The 15,492-nt window shown below is 47.1% G+C and overlaps 1 protein-coding gene across 3 annotated transcripts in view; it reads right to left on the bottom strand.

The window, feature by feature from the left end:
* Window positions 1-15,492, bottom strand: part of LOC126336514 (sterol O-acyltransferase 1-like) — a 144,213-nt gene that overhangs the window by 97,191 nt on the left and 31,530 nt on the right. For all 3 annotated transcript variants that reach the window (XM_050000293.1, XM_050000295.1, XM_050000294.1), the window contains exon 4: window positions 197-345. In XM_050000293.1, coding sequence (XP_049856250.1) covers window positions 197-345 — 149 coding nt within the window. The remainder of the gene's footprint in view (window positions 1-196; window positions 346-15,492) is intronic.

Here is a 15,492-nt window from a genome sequence, read left to right as displayed (position 1 = left end):
CACACACACACACACACACACACACACACACACACACACACACACAAACACACAAGAGAGAGAGAGAGAGAGAGAGAGAGAGAGCACACACACACACACACACACACACACACACACACACGAGAGAGAGAGAGAGAGAGAGAGAGAGAGAGAGAGAGAGAGAGAGAGAGAGAGAGAGAAAGCGCTGTTGACTTACTCCCTGTTGCGGTACTTTGCGCTGTCGTACAGCAAGTTGGGGTGGTGAAGCCTTGGAGTCGGGGGCGGGCCGTCCGCCGCCACCAGTGCTGTCTCCAGCAGCTGCTCCAGCTTCAGCTCCAGTTGTTCCAGGGTCTCCTCGTGCAGCTGCTGTGCTCCCGGAAACAAGCGCAAGGAAGGCTTAACAAAAAAAACTACTTTTTGGTTGCCTATTATTGAACTCTGTAACAATTCTGTACCTCTGATGATATCAAACGTAACGAATTAAATGTATATGGGGGGGGGGGGGGGGGCAACTGCCTATGTTTTACTGGGTCCTAATTCGTACCAATATCATCTCTACTGTAGTACATATCTGGCATCTAGGGAAGTCTCAGCGAGCTACCTACAACTTTGAGCCATATTGTCAGTACTCAGCTCCCTATGTTTAACAAAAAAAATGGCTCTGAGCACTATGCGACGTAACATCTGTGGTCATCAGTCGCCTAGAACTTAGAACTAATTAAACCTAACTAACCTGAGGACATCACACACATCCATGCCCGAGGCAGGATTCGAACCTGCGACCGTAGACTAACGCCTAGAACCGCTCGGCCACATCGGTCGGCAATATGGTTAAGAGATCTGTTTGTTTTGTAAATAATAACACCTTCTCTTGCTGCACTTCAGTTTCAGAGGTGCGTTTCGCCTTTTTTCACTTAAAGGTATCAGAGGGATATGTAACGATAGTGTTATACACTTTTGTTTTGAGATGTATTATTCATGAGCTGGCCGGAGTAGCCGTGCGGTTCGAGGCGCTACAGTCTGGAATCGAGCGACCGCAACGGTCGCAGTTTCGAATCCTGCCTCGGACATGGATGTGTGATGTCCTTAGGTTAGGTTTAATTAGTTCTAAGTTCTAGGCCACTGATGACCTCAGAATTTAAGTTACGTAGTGCTCAGATCCATTTGAACCATTTTTTGTATTATTCGTGTATTATAAAACTGTTCAATGTTTTTTTTTAGGAAGTGATTACTAAATGTTCTTGGTTTTCAGTTTGTATATGTTTCCTCTGATCTGAGCACATGCAGGTCGCACTACCACTCTTTCGCTCTATTTACGAAACGTTAGCACGCTTCTTTGTGCTTCGAACATTTTTCTACCCTTTCTCATTATGTGTGCACTTGTTCTTTTGATGCATTCTCAGTCTTGTGTCACTAGTATTTAAACTAATTTTGTGTGCGTGCCCGCATACATGCATGGATTTTCTTCTTTTATATATTACCGTCGTCGTCATGGTCTTAAAAGTCCTTTGTTGTACTCTACTATTTTATATGTTAGTGCAAACAATGAGCTGTTTGATTTACGCACCTGATCATTCGACAGGATTTTCTTATCTGCTTTGGTTTTCTGTATTGATTTTCTTGCAGGTTTAGGTGGTGTTTTTTATTTTTGATTCTAATTATTTTCATGTCTTCTCTAGCGTTTTTTGTGATTGTGTTCTATTACATGTTCTAGAAATCTAGAGTGGTATGTTCCATACTTCCAGGCTCTCGTGTGTTCTTTGTGTCTGACATGAAATGTTCTGCCTGCGTGTCCTATGTATCTGCCATTGTCAGTGTTACACTGTATCTGATTTATACCTGATTTGCTTTTGCCACTTTTCAGTGTGATTTTGTTTTGGATAGAGCTGTCTTGTGTGTGTTACGTTTATTCACCGTCTTTTGGAAATGTTGGTCATTTTATGTGAGAGTGTATCGTTGTGTACCATCTTGTTTTCCCTTATATTTTTCTGATTATTTTGTGTAGTTATGGTAACGAGTGATTGGGATTGTTTCTATTGTGATGTCAACAGTCTTTTTGTGCTTTCTGCTTTTATTTTACTTTTAATTTTGTTCAGCTTTGTGAGTATGTTACTATTGTACTCATTGTTTTGGGCTATCTGCATTACGTAAAGTTCTTTTTCGTAGTTTCCTTTGTTGAGTCGGATTGTGTTGACTCAATGGAGCTTGTGCTGAGGTGCTCCTTACTTTTGTGTAGGGGGGTTGGATCGAATATTTGGGGATGATGTCAGTTGCTGTGCGTTTACCTCTAGTTTCACATAAATGTTTACCATTTGCTTTTTGATTATAATATCCAGAAAGTTAATTTATTTATTCTGTTGTCTTTCCATTGTGTATTTTAGATTTTTATATACACTGTCGTCAGTGTGTAATTTTTCAATTTTTCTTCCTGGTTCATCTATTAAGCAGCATATGTCATAGGCATACCTAAGTATAGGATGTTGTATTGTTTTGCTACTATTTTTGTGAAAATTATCCATTCAATGTAATTTATAAAAGTATTAGCTAATGCATACCGAAGTCAACTAAAACCAGGAAATACCTTAAGTAATCACCTTCTTGCACAAAAAGCGAGCAGTAAACTGTTTTGTAACTATGATTAATGTATATCTAAACAAAAGGTTATCAGAACTATCACTATAGATCCCACAGGTAATGTCTTAGAGAGAGAAAATGCAAAACTCTGTCTGAGAAAATGAAACAGTGTAGCAAGAGAAGGCATTTTGATTTACTAAACAAATATTTCTGCGCTTGCTGCGGAGCATGGCCACGCAAATAAAATCATTCGCGCCAAGTCAGCCATGTCGATGTAGTCTATACCAGGAATTCGAAGGACTTCATCTGAACCTTCAGGAAATCATGCAACACACAAAATTCAACAGCAAATGCAAATGTAATTATCTTTAACCTAAAAAATATCAATGTAAAGATTAAGAACAGTTCAAGCGCCAAAAACCAATGCACGCTGTTCACCGAACAGTTAAAATTCGAAATCATATCCCAATACGCAACACAAGACTAATTATGAGTCACAAGACATTTGCAACTCGAAAACGCAATTAATATGACAGTTTAATCTTATCTAGTTAAAGTCTAAAGTCACACAAAATCTGCCGTACAAAGAATAGAAATATTCTTAGAAGAAAGATTAGTCAATTCAATAACACACAAAGTATACTCAAGATTAATGAATCTTACCGACAAACAAATAAGCAGTAAGGAAAGACAACTGTTTGAGGAAGGATTACACATAAAATCTAGTTATAGAAGCAGAAGTTATACCGACAAAGGAAAATAGATCAAATAGCAGTGTCAAAATTGGATTAATAAAGAACTATTAAAAAAGAAATTATGTAATAACGAATAAAAACAACACAGACACAGAAGCTATGAAACTTAGGATAGAACTCTGTCATTTCAAAAGGAGACAAGTAGAACACAGTAGTTCTTATAAACAAAGAACAAGAATTATCCTCACAAAACAGCATTACAAAAGTAAAATCAGACTAACAAGCAGATTCTGGACAAAAGTAAAAAACTCAGTAAAACATAGACGTCAGACTGGTAACACAGGTAAAAGAAAAATGACCATGATTAATTCTGCTGCACCTGTCTTCCAAAGCCAAATCTCCCTGGAAGACCAATACTGAATTTCAGAAAAAACACAAACTTCCAGCATAGACGTTAAAATTACTATCTCGAAATTTCGAAGTACAAGAAGACAGAACCGTTAAATGACTACCCAACTAATAAAACAAATAGAGGATGTAAAAATCCCAGGATCACCAACACTCCTCTCATTTGGTATAGGAATCACGTATTCCAACACACCAGTACCAGAAAGAATAGAAATCTCAGATTAGGAATAGAAAGCACTCAACTCCCACACGAAAAGATTAAGGAAATACGTTAATGAGACTCGTAACAGAGGATAATTACTTAAAAATCAATAATGAATTTCATTTATGAGAAGAAGGATTACTAAATATTTTTCTAAACCACACTTAAGACCATTTTCACAAAAATAACAACAAAACAATACAACATACTCTATTGGTTCAGGTATATGGAAGACATACTTTGCTTTAATAGATGAACCACAAAAATATTGAGACATTATCAACTGACAATGTACATGAAAGTATAAAATTCACCATAGAAAGTACAGAATGAACAAATTAACTCTCTCCTTATAACAATAAAAAGCGTATGTGTGAAAACACACACACACACACACACACACACACACACACACACACACACACACACACACACACACACACACACAGAGAGAGAGAGAGAGAGAGAGAGAGAGAGAGAGAGAGAGAGAGAGAGAGAGCAGCGCGCTTCGTTACAGGATCATTTAGTAATTGCGAAAGCGTTACGGAGATGATAGATGAACTCCAGTAGAAGACTCTGCAGGAGAGACGCTCAGTAGCTCGGTACGGGCTTTTGTTAAAGTTTCGAGAACATACCTCCTACGTATATCTCGCGAAGAGACCATGAGGATAAAATCAGAGAGATTAGAGCCCATACAGAAGCATACCGACAATCCTCCTTTCCACGAACAATAAGGGACTGGAATAGAAGGGAGAATCGATAGAGGTACTCAGGATAACCTCCGCCACACACCGTCAGGTGGCTTGCGGAGTATGGATGTACATGTAGAGAAATGGTGTCTGCATGCTAACTCAAGTAAAGGTTCGTTTGTGGGAGTTGAAGGGGCGAGACTACCAAGGGCATTGGTCCCTTTTCCACCGTCATGAAACACCCACAAGGAACAAAAACAGGCAATGGAGATTACAAGAACAGAAGACCCAAGACAGACAAATACCATAAAAGAGGAATTAAAAAAACAGAGGATCACATTGGTTGGCCGACTAATGAAATAGAAAAGGAAAAGCCAACCCAAAAACACACTAAGAAACCGAATATAAAACCGTAGGCCAAAAGCCAGACTCAACACGAAAGAGAAAAACCCATCAGATCGAGCGATAAAAGCCCCCAGCACGAATAAAACTCAAAACTAAGCCTGCCATGGCTGCGTCATCCGTTAAAAGTGCAGGGAGCGTATCAGGCAGCGCACACGTTTGCCTAAGCGCAGTTAAAAGCGGACAGTCCAACAAATTGTGGACCACTGTCAATGCTGAACCACAGCGACAGAGAGGTGGGATCGCGCAGCGCAATAAATAACTCTGTGTCATCCAGGTGTGGCCAATGCACAGCTGACAGAGTACAATAGAGTCCTTGTGAGCGGCCAACAAGGAGGAGTGCCACACACCAATAGTCTCCTTGATGATCCCAAGTTTGTTGGGTGAAGGCAGGGTGCGCCATTCATCACCCCAGGTACCAAGGACCTTCTGCCACAAAACTGAACGGAGATCATACTCCGAAAGGCCAATCTCCAAACCCGGTGCACCGACAGCCTGTTTGGTCAGAGTGTCAACACGTTCATTACCGAGGATGCCGACATGACCCAGGGTCCAAATAAAAAAACCGAGCGGCCGCAACTGGCAAGAGTATGGATGGACTCCTGGATAGCCATCACCAGACGAGAGCGAGGGAAACACTGGTCAATAGCTTGTAAACCGCTCAGGGAGTCACTACAGTCAACGAACGACTCACCTGAGCAGGAGCGGATCTACTCTAGGGCACCCGAGAGACGACGAGCAGCTCAGCAGTGAAAACACTACAGCCACCCGGCAACGGGCGTTGTTCAGAAAGATCCCGAAGAGTAAGAGCATAATCAACTCGACTAGCAACCATCTAACCGTCAATACAGACCACGTCGCAGCCGTGAAACGTTGCAAGGATGGAAAGAGAGCGGTGGCGGAGGGCATCAGGAGGGACTGAGTCCTTCGGGCCATGTGCCAAATCCAGCCAAAGCCATGGGTGGGGCACACACCACGGGGGTATATGTGTATGAGCCCGAAAAAGAGGCAGGAGAGGGAAAAACTCGAGCCCAGAGAGAAGAGCCCAGAGAGAAGAGCCCAGAGAGAAGAGCCCAGAGAGAAGAGCCCAGAGAGAAGAGCCCAGAGAGAAGAGCCCAGAGAGAAGAGCCCAGAGAGAAGAGCCCAGAGAGAAGAGCCCAGAGAGAAGAGCCCAGAGAGAAGAGCCCAGAGAGAAGAGCCCAGAGAGAAGAGCCCAGAGAGAAGAGCCCAGAGAGAAGAGCCCAGAGAGAAGAGCCCAGAGAGAAGAGCCCAGAGAGAAGAGCCCAGAGAGAAGAGCCCAGAGAGAAGAGCCCAGAGAGAAGAGCCCAGAGAGAAGAGCCCAGAGAGAAGAGCCCAGAGAGAAGAGCCCAGAGAGAAGAGCCCAGAGAGAAGAGCCCAGAGAGAAGAGCCCAGAGAGAAGAGCCCAGAGAGAAGAGCCCAGAGAGAAGAGCCCAGAGAGAAGAGCCCAGAGAGAAGAGCCCAGAGAGAAGAGCCCAGAGAGAAGAGCCCAGAGAGAAGAGCCCAGAGAGAAGAGCCCAGAGAGAAGAGCCCAGAGAGAAGAGCCCAGAGAGAAGAGCCCAGAGAGAAGAGCCCAGAGAGAAGAGCCCAGAGAGAAGAGCCCAGAGAGAAGAGCCCAGAGAGAAGAGCCCAGAGAGAAGAGCCCAGAGAGAAGAGCCCAGACGCGAACCACGACCGTACACCCTGACAGGAGCAGCCGTTCTGGAAGATGGATGATCGAGTTTGGGAACAGGAGACGGTAATTTGGATGCCTGGGCAAGCTACGAACACGTGTACCATGAGCAGCCACAAGTCGTTGGCGCCGGATCCACAATGGAGGGACACCAGCCTCCACAAGTAGGCTGTTTACAGGGCTTCTGTGGAAATCTCCAGTTGCGAACGGATCCCGCACTGAAGCATGTCGGACCGTAAGCCAGACTCCCATAATCAAGATGGGACTGGATCAATGGCTGATACAGTTGTAGAAGGGCAACCCCTGCTTGTGTGACTCTAGAAACGAAGATCCTTAAGATAGTAGCACAACGTTTAAGTTGCCCAATATGAGAGAGCCAAGTCATCTGAGCATGCGTCTCCACCACGGCAAGAGGTTCGCCGTCAAGATAAAACTGTGGCTCAGGGAGAACAGTGCAACGCCGGTAGAAATGTAGGATGTAGGTCTTGCCAGCAGAGAACTGGAAGCCGTGTGTGATGGCCCAAGACTGCACCCTGCGGATAGTGCCCTGTAGCCACTGTTCTGCAACTACAATGCTACTGGAGGTATGGTACTGGCAAAAGTCATCAGCATACAAGTAATCAGATACGGACATTCCCACAGCTGCAGCTAGCAGATTGATAGGAACTAAAAACAGAGAGACGCTCAAGTCAGGGCCCTGCAGGACCCCATTCTCCTGAAATCGGGAGGAACTATGGGAGGAACCAACTTGTACAGGGAAAGAACGAAGTGACAGAAAATTCTGAATAAAAAGTGGGAGCAGGCCCATAAGGCCACCTATGAAGTGTGGTGAGGATGTGATGTCACCACATCGTAACGTATGCCATCAGGTGTCAAAAAAGATGGCAACCAGATGATGACAGTCGGCAAATGCCATGTGGGTTCAGACTGCAGGTAGACCAGATTATCGGTGGCAGAGCACCCCTTATGGAACCCACCCTAGGATGGAGCCAGCAGGCCCAAAGACTCAAGTAGCCAACTCATCCTCCAGCTCACCAAGAGTTCGAGCAACTTGCACATGATGTTGGTGAGGCTAATTTGGTGGTAGCTGTCCACCTCCAGGGGATTATTACCAGGCTTCAGCACTGGGATGACGATTTTCCGCCATTGAGAGGCAAACTCCCCTCAACCCAGATACAGTCAAAGAGGTGTTGCTAGCAGTCCACCGAGAGGTGTTTTAGCATTTTTGGCAGTGGATGCTATCTGGCCTGGGAGCTGTATCAGGGCAAATGGCGAGGGTACTGTGAAATTCCCAGTCACTGAAGGGAACATTTTACGATTCCAGGGTGTGTGTATGGAATGAAAGGTTCAGACTTTCCAACCGCTCTTTCCAACCGCAGAAGGCCAGTGGGTAATTTGTAGAAGCAGAACTCTGTGCATAATGCTTTACTAAGAGTTCTGCAATAGTTTCTGATTCAGTGCAGACTGCTCTATTCAGGGAAAGCCCAGGTACACTGACAGGTATCTGATACCAATAGACTCGCCTAATCTTGCACCAAACCTGTGATGGAGAGGTATAGGTGCCAATGATGGAGACATCCATTCCCAGCACTCCTGCTTCCGTCGGCGAATAAGGCGTCAGGAGTGGTCATGGAGCCATTTAAAGTTTAATCAGGTGTTCCAATGATGGATACCGCTTATGACGCTTGAGAGCCCGCATATGAACTCTAATCGCCTCAGAAATCTCCAGTGACGACTAAGACTCAGTCCTCCACCAAGGGGACCCCATAGAACAGGGAATTGCAGATTCTGCGGCAGAAACGATGTTAGTGGTGATCATGTGAACCACCACATCAATGGCGCCAAGAGAAAGAGCTCAATAGTGGCATTGTAGGAGAACGAGTCCCAGTCAGCCTTATTCAAAGCCCATCTGGGGAGGCACCCAGGTGAGTGATGCGGGGGCAGTAACAGAAAGATCGGAAAGTGGTCACTACCGCGCAAGTCGTCATGCACACTCCAAGGTCAGGGCTGCAGACTGAAAGGTCGATGGCTGAGTACGTGCCATGCACCACACTGAAATGTGTGGGGGCACTATTATTTAAAAGAGGAAGGTGGAACTGTGCTAACACTTGCTCAACGACAGTGCCTCGGCCTGTTGCCACCAATCCAGCGTACAAAAGGTTATGGGCGTTAAAGTCACCTAATAACGTAAAAGGTGGCGGCAATTGGGCTATCAGTGCAGCCAATACTTGCTGCGGGACATCACCATCTGGTGGAAGATAGAGACTGTAGACAGTAACAGCCTGAGGCGTCCACACATGAACAGCAACAGCCTCTAAAGGTGTTTGAAGAGGGACACACTTGCTGTAAAGAGAGTTAAGGATGTAGAGACAGACTCCACCAGATACCCTCTCATAAGCTCCCCAATTCTTATAATAACCTCGATAACCATAGACGGCAGGGCTTCACATCGCGAGAAACCAAGTTTCCTGGAGAGAAATGCGGAAGAAAGGATGAAGGCTGTGTAGTTGTCCGAGCTCAACAAGGTGGTGGAAAAACCGCTGCAAATCCACTGGAGGATAACATTGCGGCGGCCAAAAAAGGCATGAAGTGATCGAAGAGTCAGATTACACCACTGGATCACATGCTGCCATCGATTGAGTTCCTGTGCGATCGACTTCCGTGGTGTCTGAGGGTCCGCCGAGATCTGGGTCCTCAGTGGACGCCAGAATCTCCACCCCATCCTCAGATGCAGAGCTTGTAGGTTGTGGTAGGGTGGGCGTCACCATAAGTACCTTCGTCTTATAGGTCGTCTTGGCTTTTCTCACGCTCCTTGGGTTTCACTGGCTGGGAGGGTTTCACTGATTCAGTCTCTGGGACTGAGAAGGATCATGAATCCCTACGAGTAGCTGCTTGTGGGCAGCTACACTATCGGCGGGCGTCATCCTTCGCACTGTGGAAACCTGGGAAGGGAGGGACCCAATGGACCCCTTCCAAGCAAGAGAAGCCAAAGAAGTTGGATGCTTCTCCAGCTGAGAAGTGGGGACTGTCATTCCCAATGGGCTCCCCCCCCCCCCCCCCAATGGTCAAGGAGGCAAGCGTAGTCATAGCTCGGGGAGCAGACTGGAATTTGCTCAACTTGTGGGGCAATCACTGTCGATGTAGTGGCGACATAAGATGAAGTTATTCGCACAGGATAGAGTCGTTCATATTTTCTCTTTGCCTCTGTGTAGGTCAGTCAGTCCAGGGTCTTCTATTCCATGATTTTCCACTCTTTCTGTTTAATCCTGCAGTCTGGCGAACAAGGTGAATGATGCCCTCCACAATTCACACAGACGGGAGGCGGGGCACATGGAGTGTTAGGAGTTGATGGGCGTCCACAAACTCTACGTGTGGGCTGAAGCACAGCGGGAAGAAATGGCTGGAATTCCAGCACTTAAAGCACTTCATCAGTTTTTTTTGTTTAGTTTAGGGTGCTCAACTACCAAGGTCATTAGCGCCCAGTCACAATCTTTACTGCATTAATAGCGTAGAAAAATGCAAGGGGACAACACCAGGAAGTACTTACATAGACGCAGAGGAACAAAATAAAAGAGTTGGACCTCTTTGGACAAGTCCGTCAATGTAATAAAATTAAGGACACGAGCAGCTGCTCGAGCGTCATCAGCCAAGAGTTCCTGTAAGGACAACATGAGAGTGAAGAAAATGGGGACAGGACAATGAAACATGGAGTACCATCAATGGATGACCACAGGGGCACTGCGGGGCGGGGTCACCAGACAACAAGTAGCGGTGGCTAAAGCGGTAATGCCCAATCCGCAACCTGGCCAAAATGACCACCTCTCGCCGGGAAGGGCGTGAGGAGGTCGTCCAAGCCGTCGGGATCGGTTTAGTGGCCCTAAGCTTATTTTCATGGAGAAGACCAAGCCTCATGCTACGATGACGAAACGCGCTGACAAAGAACCCCACTAGTATCAGTTGATGGGACACAAAAGGAAGCTGTCCGAGGCAGGAGGACGGCAGCCTTGGCTGCAGCATCAGCGGCTTCGTTCCCAGGCACACCAACGTGGCCAGGAATCCACAAAAAAAGCACAAGCGACGGTATCAGCTACTAAGGTGGCGTCGGGCTCTCACCTATTCGAAAAGTCGTAGGGAGGTTAAAATCAAGGTGCTGAAGCAGGCGACGAGAGCGAACTCCAGGAGGTAACAGGGTAGAGACATACAGCCCGGATCTGCGGTCGAGAGAATCGTCAAAGAAGGAGAAATATGACGGGTGGTCGGGCATTGACATCAGTCGGCAGTCGTACCGACAAAGCAACATATCGCGCCGGTAGTTTAGCGGTAACGCGGCAGATTCGGCATACAGACTCACCAGAGCGGGTGTAGAATGCTCCAGTCGCCAGACGTAACCCCCCGATGGTGGAGAGTGTTTAGACGGTGTAAGATGGACGGCCGGGCAGGAGAGTAGACAAAGCTCCCATAATCCAGCGTTGATCGGACAATGGACTGATATAAGCGAAGCAGGATCATTCGATCTGCTCCCAATGATGTACCGCTGAGAACACGGAGGACATTTAGGGAACGGGTACAACGAGCAGCCAAGTAAGACACATGGAGACCAGCAAAGTTTCCTGTCAAAGGTAAGACGTAAAAATTTTGTCTCCACGGATGGAGGAGCAACGGGACCGAGATTTAAGGATGGTGGAAGGAACTGTTTGTAAAGCCAGACGTTCATAGAGATCGTCTTCTCACCAGAAAAACGGAAACCGTTAGCGACACTCTAGGAATATAGACGGTCTAGACAACGCTGAAGACAGCGCTCCAGAAGACATGTTCTCTAAGCGCTGCAGTAGATCGTGAAGTCGTCCCCGAAAAGGGAGCATGAAACGTCAGCTGGCAGGCAATCCATTATTGGATTGATAGCTATGGCAAAAAGGGCCACACACAAAACGGAGCCCTGGGGCACCCCATTATCCAGGCGAAAGGCAGCTAACAAAACAGAACCCACACGTACCCTGAACATTCGACCCATTAAAAATGCATTAATAAAAAGAGGGAGGCGACCGCGAAGGCCACAAGTGTTCATGGCGCGGAGAATGCCCGCCCTCCAACAGGTGTCGTAAGCCTTCTCTAAATCGAAGAACACAGCCACCCTCTGGTACTTACGCAAGAAGTTGTTCATAATGAAGATCGAAAAGGTAACTAGGTGGTCAACAGCAGAGTAGCGCCTACGATAGCCACATTGTATATTGGTAAGGAGGCTTCGAGATTCAAGGAGCCAAACCAATCGAGAATTTACCTTGCGCTCCATCACCTTGCAGACGCAGCTGGGAAGGGAGATAGGACGATACCTGGAAGGATAGTGTTTGACCTTTCCTGGTTTTGGTGTGGGAACAACAATAGCTTCACGCCAGCACGTGGGAACATGACCTTCAGTCCAGATGCGATTACTGGCGCGAAGAAGAAGCTTTTACCTGCAGGAGAAAGGTTCTTCAGCATCTGAATATGGATACCATCGGGCCCCAGAGCAGAGGATCGGGACCAGGTGAGTGCACGATGAAAGTGACATTTTAACTTTCACGATTCAAAGACTGGAAAGAAGGTGGCTGTACCTCCTCTGCTTGTTTTCTGGGGAAGAAGGCAGGGTGGTAATGGGCAGAGCTCGGAACCTCCGCGAAAAAGCGGCCGAAGACATTGGAGACATCCTTAAGACCCAAAAGGACTTCATTCGCTACAGTCAGGCCAGAAATCGGGGAGTGGACCTTGGTGCCAGATAGACGGCACAGGCCACCCCAGACAACCCGAAGGAGTAAAACTGTTGAATGAGCTGGTGAAAGCCACCCAGCAAACCTTTTTGCAGTCTTTGATAACACGACGACATTGTGCACGGAGTCGTTTGTAACTTAACAGTTCGCCATCGTAGGGTGGTGTTGAAAGGTGCGTAAAGCACGTCGCCGAGCACGAATAGCGTCGCTGCATGCTGTGGTCCACCAGGGGACAGACTATGTGGAGAAGAAGTACGAGGGATGGAATATTCAGCAGCAGTCAGAATAAAATCCGTGAGGTATGCGTCCTGACTATCACAGCTGGAGAAGGTTTGATCGTGGAAGGTCGCCAGGGAGGTGAAAAGCCCCCAGTCGGCTTTGGAGATGTTCTAGCTAGTGGAACGTGGAGAAGGGGTGTGATACAGGAGATGGATTACGCAGGGAGAATGGTCGCCCGAGTATGTATCAGACAGAGCATACCACTGTAACTGACGTGCAAGTTGTATAGTGGATATTGAGAGGTCCAAGTGGGAATAGGTATGCATTGCATCCGAAAGGAAGGTAGGTGCACCAGTATTTAAGCAGACTAGATTGAGGTGGCTGAAAAGGTCTGCCAAGAGGGAGCCCCTCAGGCAGGATGCTGGAGGACCTCACAGGTGATGATGGGCATTAAAATCTCCAATCAACAAAAATGGTGTAGGAAGTGGAGCAATCAGTTGTATCATGTCTGCCTTAGTAAAGGCAGACGATGATTAAGTGTAAACGGTACAAATGGAAAATGTGAAAGTGGGGAGAGTAATTCGGACGGCAACTGCCTGCAGATCTGTGTGCAATGTGATTGGATCGTAGTAGGCATCCTAAACCAGCAGCATGACCCTTCCACAAGCATGAATAACTGCCTCAGGGGTAGGTCCAAACGCACAGATGTATAGTGTGTCAGGTCAATACGATCGCATGGGCATAACTTAGTTTCTTGGAGACCTACGACAAGCGGGCAGTGCATTCGAAGGAGCAATTTTAGTTCCTCTCGGTTGGACCGAATGCCGCGAATATTCAATTTAAGAAGCGTCATTATGAAAACGAGAAGAAAAAAAGAAACAAGAGAGGGTCATTTCGATGGCCGCTGAGGGCCTGGCTTCGAGAGAGCAACGCTGCTGCAATCGATAGGTGGTGAGTCATCGTTCATCAACTCAACAGTTGCGTCTGCCACCTTCCTGAGCTGATCAGGAGGGGCAGCTTCCTCTGCCAGTGAAAGGCCAGCTGATCGGCTACCAGCGGTGCGGCCTGGCGAAAATGAAGATGGCCGGGGGCGGCAACCGCTGGGTGGCGCAGGAGAAGAAACGCGCCTCGGCGGAGATGGGGAACTCTTCTTTCTATGAGCCTTCTTTGAAGAATTACGTTTTGTCGAAAGAACGGTTGATGGCTGTGAAGTTTGTGTAGGCAAGAAATCGTCGCGTGTCGGTTCTTTTTGGAAGGTCCGAACATCTGATTTAGACGTCCTCGTCTTAGCAGTAGCAGATGATTATGTTTGAGCCTTAGGGTTGGTGGGAGGAAGAGGAGACGTTGATCGGGCGATCTTAGCACAGTCCGCTCTGACGACCGAATCGGTAATGTTAGATCGCCTGTCTGTGTAGCTAGCTCCCTGGTAGACCGAGGCGAGAACGGTACTGTATTGACCTGAAGGAAGCACAATGGGCTTTCTGCTATTGAATAACATGCGAGCAGCCGAGGTCGACACCTTCTCTTTCACTCTAATTGCCTGTGTACTTTTCAAATCTTTGTAGACGGGGCAGTCGTGAGAGGAGGCAGCATGGTCGCCCATGCAGTTGATGCAACGGAGGGACGGAGGGGGACAGTCACCCTCATGGGCGTCCCTGACACAGGTAACGCATTTAGCCACACTGTAACAAGACTGCCGTGTATGATTAAACCACTGACATTGATAACACCTTGTAGGGCTGGATATATACGGCCGAACAGAAATGATCTCATTACCCGCATTAATTCGTGAAGGCAATTGTACATTGTCGAATGTCAGGAATATGGTTCAGGTCGGTATGAGGTCCTTGTCGACCCTTTTCATGATTCGATGGACGGCCATCACTCCCTGATCAGTGAGGAAAGACAGAATCGCCTTATCAGTTAGTCGAGTGACCTGGTATACACCACGCCTCCACCCGTACAGGGAATGTCTGTAAGAGAGGGGCACAAAGTAATTTTTGGGCCTGGAAGGCGCTCTGTCTCCAACAGCAAGGCACCGTTGCGCAATCAAATACAAGATTTCACTGGTCCTGCAATCGCATCTACACCCTTCTGAATAAAGAAAGGGTTGACTGTGGAGAAATCGTAACGGCAGATCGTGTGACAACAAGACATTTCGGTGCTGGTGGTAGAATTTTCGGAACAGGAGTTTCATATGGATTTCTTTTATAGGCGGAAGACTGGGAAGAAGAGAAATTCAATGCGGATGAATTCCTCATAATTACCAGCGTATATTATGGCGCGCTCCTTCCTTATGGGGGCCCTCTCAGAGGGCACAGCCACCTTAGGTGATAGTCCATGCCTCAGGTCACACCTCCCGAGAAACGGATGGAAGGACCAATCGGCTCGTTCGGTAGGTAACAGCTCAGACAATCACCCCTCCCTAGGCGTGGCCTTTACCAGGGGGTACGTGCATGCCTTACTTCTCGTCCCAGGGCGGGGAATTACGCGTTACCCCATCACCAGGTCCTTCAGACCTGCACAGGGAGATTCTATATATATATATATATATATATATATATATATATAGAGAGAGAGAGAGAGAGAGAGAGAGAGAGAGAGAGAGAGAGAGATGGGGAGAGAGAGAGAGAGAGAGATGGGGAGAGAGAGAGAGAGAGAGATGGGGAGAGAGAGAGAGAGAGAGATGGGGAGAGAGAGAGAGAGAGAGATGGGGAGAGAGAGAGAGAGAGAGATGGGGAGAGAGAGAGAGAGAGAGGAGATGGGGAGAGAGAGAGAGAGAGAGAGATGGGGAGAGAGAGAGAGAGAGAGATGGGGAGAGAGAGAGAGAGAGAGAGAGAGATGGGGAGAGAGAGAGACCGTGAGAGAGAGAGAGAGACCGTGAGAGAAA

The sequence above is a fragment of the Schistocerca gregaria genome, chromosome 2, assembly GCF_023897955.1.
Source record: "Schistocerca gregaria isolate iqSchGreg1 chromosome 2, iqSchGreg1.2, whole genome shotgun sequence".
Taxonomy (NCBI): Eukaryota; Metazoa; Arthropoda; class Insecta; order Orthoptera; family Acrididae; genus Schistocerca; species Schistocerca gregaria.
Note: the sequence above shows the minus strand (reverse complement) of the source record. Positions and strands in the feature narration are given on the sequence as shown.